The sequence below is a fragment of the Rhinatrema bivittatum genome, chromosome 1 (genome assembly GCF_901001135.1).
Source record: "Rhinatrema bivittatum chromosome 1, aRhiBiv1.1, whole genome shotgun sequence".
In the NCBI taxonomy this organism is placed as follows: domain Eukaryota; kingdom Metazoa; phylum Chordata; class Amphibia; order Gymnophiona; family Rhinatrematidae; genus Rhinatrema; species Rhinatrema bivittatum.
In genome coordinates, this window is record NC_042615.1 from 604,490,407 (window position 1) to 604,503,713 (window position 13,307).

The window sequence follows — 13,307 nt, forward strand, 5'->3', positions numbered from 1 at the left end:
GTGATTTTTATTTTTATCACAATGAAACTGAAATTGAGTCTTCCTTGGTGTTCCATGTTTTCAGTATTTACTGAATTGCACCAGTTTTTCAGTTTACTGAACAATATTTTACCAAATCTTTCTTTTTATGAAATGTAGTCCCGCTAGTAGACAGTTTTGTATTGCAGCACTAAAGCTGAAGCAATTCTTAAAGGTAAAACTCACTGCAGACACACGATGGAGCCATTCAGATTAAACTCTGTTAATATCGTGCCAGGACTGGCTCACATAAATCAGCATTTAGTGTCTTTTTCGTATTTGCATGCTTTTTTTTTTTTTTTTCCTGTGCCTCATTACTGTGTTTATGCACTGTATACACGCATTCAAGTTTATTATTGTTCTTATTTGCCCTGATTTAAACCAATTTTTTTTCTTCACTCCTAAGTTTAATGTTTGGAAGATAAGCCCTGATATATTCCCGAATTTCATTTTAAATAAAAGCTGAACATGCAGGGCACTAATCACAGCAGATTCTGAAGGCATACGGTCACCCTCTAATATGCAAACCAACGGGGAAGAAGAGATGTCCTTTCTGTTAGTCTTGTTACCGCTCCTTTTTCTCTGGGGTGCCTGATGATCTGCAATAACATTTCTTTTTTAGCGCATGCTTTGGCACTGCCCCGCGGCTGGAACGAGCCTCCTGTGTCTGGATCCCAGTGAAATCCCCGTGTGTTCGTCCCAGATTAAAGAGATGTGGGGTTTGTTTTGTTTTTTTTTCCCTTCCCGAATCTGTGTGTGCTTTTGCCTGGGGTGGGGGAGGTAGCGGAGGGGCAGATGTGAGGAGCTGTCAGCTTGCACGTTTCCAGTCCCATTACGTGAGCAAATAGCAGAGGACGAGCCTGCCAAGGCGCTTTGTATAATGCTGTAAATGTGCCAGAAACTTAAAACCTCTCATTCCCTCCTCCTCTGCTCACTCCAGACACCAGCAAGCCCGTGAGGAAGAGGAGAGGCTGCTTCCCTGCTCTTGCTCTCCTTCTAAGCCAGTCTTGAGCACTAGTTGTAAAATCGGAATTAACGTCCTTTTTTTTTTTTTTTTTTTTTTTTAATTGTTTTGGGCTTCCAGATCTTCGGATTTGAGCTATAGTCTGTTTTTCTTTCATGCCTGTTTCAAAAGTTTTGTTATAGTTTTTGTTTGTGACAATTAAAAAAAAAAAAAGAAGATGGGTTTCTCTTTCATTGTCATCTTGCTAGCGCAACTGCAAGTGGGCCTGTATCTGACCTCTTTGTCGCAAGTGAACTGCCAGCACAACCGCCCTCTTCCAGCTGCATGGAGGCAAAGAATTCGGTGGGAGAACAACGGCCAAGTTTACAGCCTGCTGAGCCTGGGCTCGGAGTACCAGCCCCCCAGGAGGAGACAACAAGCTGCCACTGGGCCCCGGAACCACATCCTCCTGCTCAGCGACAACAGAACCAGTAGCTCCTCCTCGGACTCCACGTCTCCGGGGGGGCCCCCGCTTTCCGGATCGGGAACCCCTGCTGCTGGTGGTGAGCAACCGCTTCCAGCCACCGGTTCCCAGCACCAGCCCCAGCCCGGCCCCAGCAGGTCAGGAGCGAGGTTCTGGTTCCAAGCCGGATACAACTCAGGGAATGCACCGGCAGCTCCTGGAGCAGGTCAAAGGAATCGGGGCGCCACTGCATCCGGAGCATCCCGGACCTCTGCTTCAGCAAACTCAACAGCCGCATCTCGGGGAGTTAATGGAACTGGGGGAAGCAGCCCTCCTCTGAGCAACCTGAGACCAAGGGAAGACGAAATGGTAGGGGATGATCCCTACAACCCTTACAAATACTCAGAGGATAACCCCTATTATAACTACTATGATACCTACGAAAGACCCCGGCCGAGTGGCAGACAGAGGCCCGGGTATGGCACCGGCTACTATCAAAATGGTAGGTGAAATAGCTTAATTCAGTATCGGAAAAGATGCCAGCTTTCTATCAATTGCTCAGAATAGCCTCATGTGCACTAAGGCAGAGCTTCCCAAACCTGTCCCAATGACAGCAGTCGGGTTTTCAGGATATCCATATGCATGCAAATTTACCTCAAGCACATTCCTCACGGATATTCTCAAAACCCAACTTGCTGTGGGGTCACTGTGATGCGTTTGGGGAACCTTGCACGTCTCTTCCAGGGCTTGGGTATGGAAGTGGGAGACCAGAGACAAATAACCAAATTATGGTTCGGCATTTAATCCCCACTTACTATTAAGAGGAAAGTAATGATTCAGTGCGATTTACTTTGTCTTGATGAAATTAACTGAAGTGACTGCTGCTGTTGCTTAACTTTAAAACGTGAGGTCATTATCTATTCAGATTTTTAGGTTCGGTCTTTATGCTGACCGCAGAGAAAATGACAAATTTTGAAGAGGGACAAAATGAATAACTAACTAGTGCAAAATAAGTGACATTTATGTGGGTGAATTTGCATGGAAACAGTAGTTCACAGAATAAGGATCAATCCCTATTCTCTTGCAAAGATTATTTATTTATTTTAAAGTTTTTTTATTACCCGCACCCTTCAACGTTTGGGGCGGGTTACACTAGTACATTCATCATTGATACTGACAAACGACCCCAGAAAGGATATGTAATTTGCTGCTTTTTTTTTTAGAAAAATAGCAACCTTATATTGCCTGATGCTTTCTGGATGTTACTGAAAGGGTGAGACAACATCCATGATGAGGGTATTATTTCCCAGACAGGGCACTGATTGCTGACTACCCCTTCTCTTATTAGCAGTTACTCTTCCAAAGGGAATTAACCTAACGCAGCCCCTACATGTCTCTATCTTTCAAGCTGATTCTATAAAGCGTGCGGGAAAACTGGTGCTCAGCGTTGAGTGCCTGCTCTCCCAACGCGCACCCAGCTACCTCTCCTGGGCACGCGATCCTGTATTTAAATGAGGGGTCGCGCTAAAAGGAGGTACTAGCGCTTCCTTGGCCCAGGAGAGGTGGCTGTCAGTGGGTTAGGAAAATGGGCGCTCGTAAAATTGAGCATCCGTTTCCCTAACCTGACCCACCGGCACTTTTAAAAAAAAATCTTTTTCTTTTTACCTTTTTGTTCCTCTGACTTAATATCGCTACGATAGTAAGTTGGAGGATGTACAGAAAAGCAGGAGCTAATTTATGAGCGTAAAATGTGCGGATCGGCTGCACATTTTTTTTTTCAGTAGCCCGGGCGACTGATTAATAGCGTCATCAACATGCATTTGCATGTGATGAGCGCTATTAGTTTTGGCGGGGGTTGGATGCGCGTTTTGACACGCTAAACCCCTTACAGTATAAGGGGGTAATGAACGCGTGTCGAAAACGCGAGTCCAACGGCGGGTTAAACAGTGCGCTCAGCACTTTACAATATCAGCCTGCCAGTGTTCAGTTACCTGGTAGCAAAAGACTGAGAAAAGACTAATCCCTCATCAAATAGTACCAGGGACCGACCTCCCTAGAAAGCAGCCAAATGCACTGTTGTAAAAGGGCAAGCCAATGGGCTTAATTCAAACCACGATGAACACGTCAACACTTAATGGGGAGCAATTTTCATATAGCTATAAAATATGCAGGTACTCCGATGTGAGTAATCCTATGCGGGTACTTCTGCTGGTTGTCCATTGTGGCTTGTTTTCAAAGAAAAAAAAAACTGCACCGCAGGCAGTTTCTCTTTGAAAATCAGGCAACGTGAAGCATGCTTTCGAAGCACCCGTGGACTCTGCACCTGCCGTTTGCACAGATAATGGAGGGTGCGGCGGGTGGGCGGGTTAAACAGCATGCCTTCGAAAATGCCAAGTATGTGTTCCGCTTTCCTTCCCCCAACCTAAACAGGCCGCTTGACCCAGTGAAGCGAGCGGCTTTACCTATGTGCATGGCTTTGAATGCTGCCCTCCGCAATGCTAGTTAAAATGTGCATTGAAAATAAAAGTGGGGGACCCTGTAACTGTGGCCTTCTGGTTTTGTTTCTTGAACTTTAGGCCTCCCAGATTTAATCCCAGATCCGTACTACATCCAAGCTGCCATTTATGTGCAGCATATGTCCATGTACAACCTTAGATGTGCTGCTGAAGAGAACTGCTTAGCAAGGTAAGGCTGCAACATTTTTCCTCTATCATCGTTCACAGCTTTGGGGGATGAAGGTGAGAGGAGCACTCTAAAACATTTAATATTGCAGGGAAACAAGAAATATGGATTGACATTTTGCTGCTTGTTAAAACTTCATCATTTTGGCTGGTGGTGTACTGCTGACCTCTGATCTTCATCCATTAAGTTGGATGAACTGAATAATTAGACACTTTGAATGAAGGCTTTCAGTCTCTACTCCATACATTATCTCCATCTTTCCTCATCAGATTGCATATGTTATGCTTTAGAATCTGTTAACAATATTCATCTTTCATTGAGTCTCATTATTGCAAGGATCATGAACAGGTCTGAGGATATTCAAAGACAATAATGAATAACAGATTGGTAGAAGCAGCCAGACGAAAGCTTTAATTCAATCTGTCTGCCATATGTCATGTGTCTTACAAAGCAGCCTACTCTGATAAAGTACTCTATGCCAATGGTATGGCCCCTCTGTAGGTTGCATGGTTGCTATCCCACTTTGGACTGAAAAAAACCCCCAAAATAAACATAAAAGGAATAAAAGAGGAAAACCCAAAACAAAAAGGAAGAACATGGCACGCAACAAATACAATCATCTCAAAGTTTGTTGCATGTCATTATAGAATTGTAATCTCTAATCCAGGGCTTCCCAAACCTGTTCTGGGAACTCCACAGCCAGTTGGGTTTTCAGGATATCCACAATGAATATGCATGAGATAAATTTGCATACAATAAAGACTCAGAATATGTAAATTTATCTCATGCATATTCATTGTGGATATCCTGCAAATCCAACTGGGTGTAGGGTCCCCAGGACAGGTTTGGGAAGCCCTGCTTTAATCATAAACCATAAATTGAAAAGTTCAGAGATAGGAACATTAATTACAAATTATGCCCCTTCCTTATGTTCATGGTTAAATCACATATAACATTATAAAGACAAGTGGTTATGGGGGTTGGCAGGAAAACTTTCCAAAGTATATTCTCGAGGTGAATGTAGTGTCTCCAGATCACCTACTGTAGGTCTGAAGTAAGCTTGGCCTTGTGGTCTTAGGTGCATTGACCTAGCCATTGCCATCATAGCTACTGCCAGATGGGAAACACAAGAAGCACAGCATGACAAACCTAAATATGACCACAAAGGCAGAACTGATGAAAATGTCAAGGACTGGTGTTCATTTCATGCTGCTGATACAATAAGTGATTTCAGTAAAGGGTTGCCAATGCAAAGAATGGTAGGATGGTTAATGTGATTTCCTACCCACTTTGCCTATCAGTGATAAAACTAAAGTAACTGTGCATGTGTCTATCTTTGTGAGTCTCATGTGTCATGAACACCTTTGCTTCTATCAGGCCTCAGAAAAGAGACAGCTTGATTCCATCAGTCTGAAAGTGTACTTTTCTAAGGACTTCTACCCATGACTGAAATGAGACATATGTGACTTTAGTTTGTTCTTTCTGTGTAGATGTACTAGCCACCCTTTTCTGGATACTATGACTGTCTATAATCTCCCAATACCCCAATATGATTGTACTGTACGTAAGAGAGAAGAGATGCTAATGGTCCTCTATGACATAGATCTAATCCTCCATGAGATGTGAGCCTGGGTGCATTTTTAGTTAGGTGTCCTAGCCAAATGGTCATGCTACACATTCTACTAACACCTTCTTCTCTTTGCCACACCCTCGGCCCCCCCCCCCCCCATGAATAGTTTGTCAATATTGTGCAGTTTATAGATATCATCATCATCATTTATTTATTTCTTACAAGTTGTTTCAGCAGAGTTCAAAGCAAGGTACAAAGGACCAATGTTGCAGTACAATTTGTAAGTATACAGTGGTTTGGAGAGTGTAGCAGCTAACATGAAGAGAGCATAGATTCTGAAACATACAAACAGTAAGAAGTATTTACAGTATAGATGTTGGGGCAATTGATAAGACATAAGAAGGAAAACTTAAGATAAATTTATGGATGTGAGAGCATGGGGATTTGCAAGGAAAAATTAGGTAAACAATTTGGCAGAGGGAGTGCACAGATTTTGCTCAGACAAACAGTATTAAAATATTATTTACGGTACAGTTGTTGGGGAAGTTGGAAAGAAGCAAGAAGGAGACATTAACAGAAATATATATATATATATATATATATATATATATATATATATATATATATATATATATATATATACACATGATATAATTTTCATATAGATGTGAGAAGATAGAGTTTGCAAAGAGTAAAAAAAAAATAGGTAAATGGCACCAGCTTGGCAGATGGCATACAGAACTGTTACTGCCATAGTTTGGGAGGTAATGGGGTGGGTGGAGCCATCTATAGCAGAGATGCTAGGTGGTGCCATGGTTTGGGTGGAGAGGTTAGCAGCAAGGGTAGGGGAGCTAAGTGAGGTGCAATGGTCAGTTCCAACTGGACCAAAGGCTAATTGGAAAAGGCATGTTTTTAGTATCTTTCTGAACACTAGCAGTTCTGGGACTTGTCTGATATTTGGTGGCAACATGTTCCAGAATGTTAGTACAGCACCTCGGAAAGTCTTCATCCTGGTGCTGGCAAGGCATAGTTCCTTGAGAGTGGGGACCACCAAATGGATTTGTGACAGGGAGCAGGATGGCCATTAGGGGATGAGATGGTCACTGAGGTACAGCAGTGCGTCTCCTGTGAGGGCCTTGTATGCTAGAGTTAGAATTTAGAATTTTGTTACATTTAGCTTATGTACTAGGCTTATTAGCACTGTCTCAGTACTGTGATGGGGTCCGAAACGAGACTGGTATGGGTTGAGGGCATTTTTAGACTGAAGGAATTTGGATAGCTAAAGAAGGTCTTAGGAATGGTAGATTGGAGACTGGGCAGAAGATGCAGATCACCCCAGCAATTGGTCTTACTGTGGCTCTTTTTAGGTTGTTTGGTAAATGGCTCTCAGAGAAGGAGGTGTTGATGATGATGATAGCAGTAAGGTGGTCAAGAATATCTGTCTTTGCTAATTATCCAGCTTGGGCAGGAGTCTGAGTTGCATGTAGTGGCCTTGATATTGGACAGTATATGACATCCAGTGAAGAATAAATTCTTACAATTGTGGGAAGAAGTGATATACTCTTTATGAAAGGAATAGCCCTCCTTGATACAGTGTTTCTGATAAATAATCTAGTGAAGGAAAGGAAATGTGTGCAGCGTCCATGAGACCAATTTTTCTTTCTTCAGACGTATGTCATTTTCCTAACACCTGTGTAAAAATCTGGGTTATATCTTTCTAAATAGAAAAGTGGGTTTTTTTCAACAAGAAATGAAAGATTTATTTTTTTTCCTTTTCTTTAATGTGTTCTAGGCCATGTGGGTGATTAAAATGGAAGTAGGCATTTTTCTTTAGCTTCTTGCTCTTACTTTGAGCTGACATCATTTTGCTTCTTCCATTCAATTCCAGATGTTGAAGATGTAAGGAAAGTAATCCTGAATGTAGGGAAAGGGTAACAAGGTGCACACATTTTGTTAGTGAAGCTGATAATGCATTACACTATTCAAAATGGAGGGTCAGATTAAAGAGATGTTTAAAAGTTGTTTACTTTTACAAGATACACTGGCACTCTGAGCAACCTTTTCCTTACATTCACTGTGATCATTCTAGTCAACCACCACAGCAAACATCTCCTAGCCTTCAATCCCAAATTTAAGCAAATCAGGTCATTAGCATAGAGTCAGAAATAGCCTCATGAAGACTATTATTTACCATAATAAATTATTGGATATTAATACTCAGAAAGATATAGTCAAAACAGAATCAGAACTGGAAAATGTAGAATGAAAGCAGAAAACCAAAATCAAGGCTGAAGTACACAAAGAGAAAAATCAAAGCAAGTTGAGCTGAAGACTTTGTGTGAACACAATATATTAGTGAAAGAAAGTTGTATATAAGAATATAAGATATGCCATGCTGGGTCAGATCAAGGGTCCATCAAGCCCAGTATCCTGTTTCCAACAGTGGCCAATCCAAGTCACAAGTACCTGACAAGTACCTAAACATTAGATAAATCACAAGCTGCAATTGCTTATTAATTACTGTGTTACGATTCTGCTCACGGCTAGGGCCGCGCACAGCCTCTCACCTCTCCCGACGCCATCCTGCACGGCCTGGAGGCCACTGCTTGTCTTTCACAGTGGTCGGAGCCGCCGTCATGTAGCTCTGTGGTGCCGTGCTTCCACCCTGCCTGGGGCCCCCGCTGTTCCACCTATGCGGCCTAGCGGCCGCCGACGTCACCTTCTCCCCTGCGCGGAGAGCCTCCGCCTACTGCTTCTTCCTACGCAGCCTGGTGGCCACCACCGTCATTTCTTCCGTGGTCTGGGAGCTGCCGACGCCAGGACCTGCATTGTGGCCTGGTGCCGCTCATGCTCCTTCTTCGTGGCATGGCCGCCACTGTCCCTGGTCCTTCCCCCTTAGGTGCGTGGCCGTGCTTCTCCTCCCTTCTTAAAGGGCCCGCGGTGGGAATAGTCCCTCAGCCTTCCTGATGATGTCATCCTGGGTGTTCCTTTTCAACCCTATAAAGAGAGACCTTCGTCAGTTCTTCTTTGCCTTTGCAAGGAGCCAGTCTGCTCCTGGACATCTCTTCATTGCCAGCTTCTTCAAGGCATTCCGTTCTTTATGGGAATTCCCTCATCATCTTCCTCTATGTTCCTGGTCTCTCATCGGTTCCTGTTGTCTTTGCCTTGATATTCCTGATGTTTCAGATGTTCTGTTCTCCAGATGTTCTGATGCCCAGATGTTCCATCCCTTGGTGCCTTCTTGATGCTCTTGACTGAGTTCCTGGGGGTCCGAAGTCCAGATGTTCCAGATGTCCTGTTCTCTAGATGTTCTGATGCCCAGATGTTCCATCTCTTGGTGCCTCCTTAATGCTCTTGACTGAGTGTCCTGGGGTCCGAAGTCCAGATGTCCTGATGTTTTAGATGTCCAGTTCTCCTGATGTCCTGATGTTCCAGATGTCCAGATCTCAGATCTCCTGATGTCCTTGAATCCATATGTTCTTGTATCCAGATGTCCTTGGTTCTGGCTTTGCCCTAGCCTCTCCCCCAGTGGATTGGACTTGCAATGTATCTGCCAGGTCACAGGTTGTGCCAGGTCTCTGAAGTCTTTACTCCAGCTGGAACCCCCGGCGGATTGGGCTTGCAGTATATCTGCCACGTCGCAGGTTGTGCCAGGTCACTGAAGTCTCTACTTCGGCCGGAACCTGCTTTGAGTGTTGCCCGGATTCCATCACATCCTGCGTTTTAACCATGCTGTCCACTGTTCTCTCTTCAAGTGTAGTGCCTTGTGTCTAGCCCGACCTTGTTTCCAAATACTTTCGGCTTGACCTTGTCTTCAAGTGTCTTCGTTTTGCTCCAGTACCATCGCCTGTGCTTAACCTCTGTCCATCCTGTCGCATCTGCCGATCCTGGCGGCAGGTCTGAAAGGGTTATCGTGGCCAGAGGGCTACCTCAGAGACCAACATTGCATTGTTGTGTCTCTTTGATGCATTCAGGTTCGGCAGAGGTCAGGGCTCCTGGTCTTTAGACTTTTCGCCTATGCTGGGACACGCTTGCCTGCCTCAGCGCTTCCTTGGAGCTCCTCTGCAGTCGCGCCGTGGTCCAAGGGCACACTAACCTCCCCGGAATTGGGACCTCTCCCTAGCGCTCCCGTAACATACCGTAATGGCAGTTTATGGATTTTTCCTCTGGGAACTTATCCAAACCTATTTTAAACCCAGTTACACTAACTGCTGTAACCACATCCTTCTGGCAATGAATTCCAGAGCTTAACTATGCGCCGAGTGAAAAATAATTTTCCTCAATTTGTTTTAAATGAGCTACTTGCTAACTTCATGGAATGCCCCCTGGTCCTTCTGTTATCTGAGAGAGTAAATAACTGATTTACATTAACTTGTTCAAGTCCTTTCATGATTTTAAAGACTTCTGCCATACACCCCCCTCAGTTATCTCTTCTCCACACTGAACCTCTTTAGCCTTTCCTCATAGGGCAGCCATTCCATGTCCCTTATCATTTTGGTCGCCCTTCTCTGTACCTTCTCCAGTGCAGTATCCAATAGCCATGCTCACCTTGAACATATGAAGATTTCTCATTCTCAGGAAAAATCTTGTAAACAGAAAAGAGGCAAATATACCCTAGCTTCAGTCAACCAAGAAGTATGCAGCTGCATATCTAACAAAATCCAATGATATTGGGCATCTTTGACAGATAAAGAAGTCTAATAGCTTTCAAGCATTTCATGGTCAAATGTTACATGTGCCAGTTCTCATTTTAAATAATTGCCTTAGGGTTGTTTTCTGGTCCAATTTGCATAAAAATCTTCTATATATTTTATGCTGAATTTATTGTAGCCATCAGCTTCTACTAGAGTAAATCCCCTTTATAAGAAATATATTTGTTGACTCCAGACCTGTTTGCATTAAAGAGAAACAATTGCACTTAGTAGACAAGGTGAATCCATAGATCCATGAATGTTTTCCCAATATGCACTTATTACGATGTATTATCTTTAGTTGTGTTTCAGCAATGTCCACAGCTTTCTAGATACAGACAGTATGTCAGCTGTATGTGATTATTCCACCCATATTGTCCTTGACTCAAGAGGAGCATCAAGCTTTAGACCAAGAATGCAGGTCGCACCATAGTAAACATAGCTAATGATGTCTAACAGAAGAACATAAAAGGTGTCATGCTGGGTCAGACCAATGGTCCATGGAGTCCAGCATCCTTTCTCTGACAGTGGCCATTCTGGTAAAATTGGAAGAACCTAGAAGATCCTAAAAGAAGAGTCTGTTCCCTATTGCTTACTCCCAGAAGTATGAAGTGGAGGCACCTGAGACCATCTGTCTAATCACTATTTATGGACCTGTCTTCCAGAGACTTGTTCAAGCCATTTTCTAAATTTGGCTGTACTGCTAGCCTTGGCCACATCAGTCAATTGTTCACTGTCTGGAAAAATACTGTTTAAAGTTTGATTTAAATCTGCTACTAGTTAGTTTCATGGAATGTCCTCAAGTCATTGTTGAATTAATCAATTGTAAAAAAACTTTGCAGGTTTTTTTTTGGCACCGTAAAACTGCCAAAAAGTTTAATTGAATGCTGGATAAAATATCGATTTACTGAAAACAGAAATGTCCACCAGGTTTCAGGTAGGACAGTTTTTCCATCAATAAATAAATAGAAATGTTTTTAATGGAAATACTCAGTTTCTTAACTACAGGTCATTATTAACATTTCTACTTTCTGTTATCTTATAAAGTTGTGAAAATGATTTCAATGATTTTTATGTATGCTTATATAACTTTTTATGTTTCTACAGTACAGCCTATAGATCAAGTGTCAGGGACTATGATAATCGAGTACTCCTGAGATTCCCCCAGAGAGTGAAGAATCAAGGCACAGCAGACTTCCTGCCAAGCCGACCCCGGTATTCTTGGGAATGGCACAGTTGTCATCAGTAAGTGAACTCCTTTGCCTTTTGATTATATTCTATATATGATAGGTTTAATAATATAACGAATTCTTTCACTAATTCTTGGGAGTATGAAAGTATGATTTGCTCTGTAATTGTTAAACATATGGGGGGGGGGGGGGGGGTGTGTCAATATTTAGCCCGTGTGTTTTCCAAGTAAGTTACTTGTATAAACTTACCCAAGTATATAAACTGGATATTCAGTGGGGCAGCCACACTGCTGAACAGGGATGTGAATCATTTTTTGACGATTTAAAAAAATCATCAGATATTTTTTAAATCGTCAAAAATCGTTAGAGTCACAATACAATAGAAATTCCCCCGATTTATCGTGAAAAATCGTAAATCAGAGGAGGGGGGAGGGGGAGGGCGGGAAAACCGGCACACCAAAACAACCCTAAAACCCACCCCGACCCTTTAAAACAAATCCCCCACCCTCCCGACCCCCCCCCCCAAATGTTTTAAATTACCTGGTGGTCCAGTGGGGGGGGGGGGGGTCCTGGCGCGATCTCCCGCTCTTGGGCCATCGGCGCCATTTTGGCTGCCACTAATATAAATGGCGCCGATGGCCCAATAAAAGAAAACCCCACCCGACACCCCCCCCCCCCCCCCGTTTTGGGGGGGGTGTCGGGAGAGTGGGAACAGGAGATCGCTGCCCGCGGCACCCCTGGACCACCAGGTATGTGTAAAATGTTTTGGGGGGGTGTCGGGAGAGTGGGGGAGGCTAAGGGGGTAATTTTAAAGGGTCGGGTGGGGGTTTTTTTTTATCGGCGCGGGCCTCACTAAAAAAAATTAGTGATGTGAATTGGAATCGGAACCGATTCCAATTTACATTTCGTAACGATCAGATTTCCCCCCCCCCCCCCACCCCCAGCTGAACCCGATCGTTAAAACGATCGGGCACACGATTCACATTCCTACTGCTGAATATACAGAGACAAAGCCAACATCATCCAGTCCAGGAAAGTTTGCCCAGATAATTTTGGGACTACCTCGCAACACAACTAGATTTTCCAATTGTCCATATTTTCTCTGGACTGTCCTGATTTAGCCTTTTGTGTCTGGAAACCTGAGGCAATGCTGAAAAACTGGAAACTGCCCAGAATTTCATCCTCAAAGTAGACCTGCTCTGACTGCAGCCTGCAGCAGTGGCTTTAACCAATCCCCAGGTCTTTTTCTTTCTTCCTGGAACAGTGCAGCCAATCACTTATTGCCACCGCAGCAGCTGCTATACAGAAAGCAGAGGCAGATTGGCCTATCGGGGCATTGGGCATCACCTAGTGGGCCAGTTGCACTGGTCACGTGGCCTACATCTCAGAAGGGTTGCCATGGAATAAGGTCTTTGGTGGGGCCGTGCTGGAACCCAACCCAACACAGCCTGAGAGAGAGGTCTCGGCAGGGCTTCAATAGAGTCCAACCCGATGCAGCCCGAGGGACGTCTTGGTGGGCCACGACAGAGCCTAACCCATTGTGGCCTGAGGGAGTTCTCGATGGGGCTGCGATGGAGCCCATCCTGACATGGCCCAAGGATGATCTCAGCAGGGCTGTGATGGAGCCCAACCCACCATGGCCCAAAGAAAGGTTTATGAGATCAGCAGAAGGATGCATCTAGCGGTTACAGGGCCATCTCCTCCCACCTCCCCACCAGCAGTAAATAAGGAGCAGCGCAGGCAAGACCAA

At 44.1% G+C, this 13,307-nt stretch overlaps 1 protein-coding gene across 2 annotated transcripts in view; it reads left to right on the forward strand.

The window, feature by feature from the left end:
* Positions 1-951: 951 nt before the first annotated feature.
* Positions 952-13,307, forward strand: part of LOX (lysyl oxidase) — a 55,684-nt gene continuing 43,328 nt past the window's right edge. The window contains exons 1-3 of one of the 2 annotated variants that reach the window (XM_029620061.1): positions 952-1,926; positions 4,001-4,109; positions 11,475-11,612. In XM_029620061.1, the coding sequence (XP_029475921.1) occupies positions 1,200-1,926; positions 4,001-4,109; positions 11,475-11,612 (974 nt within the window). In that variant the 5' untranslated portion in view covers positions 952-1,199. The remainder of the gene's footprint in view (positions 1,927-4,000; positions 4,110-11,474; positions 11,613-13,307) is intronic. The other variant, XM_029620052.1, reaches the window with a different exon arrangement.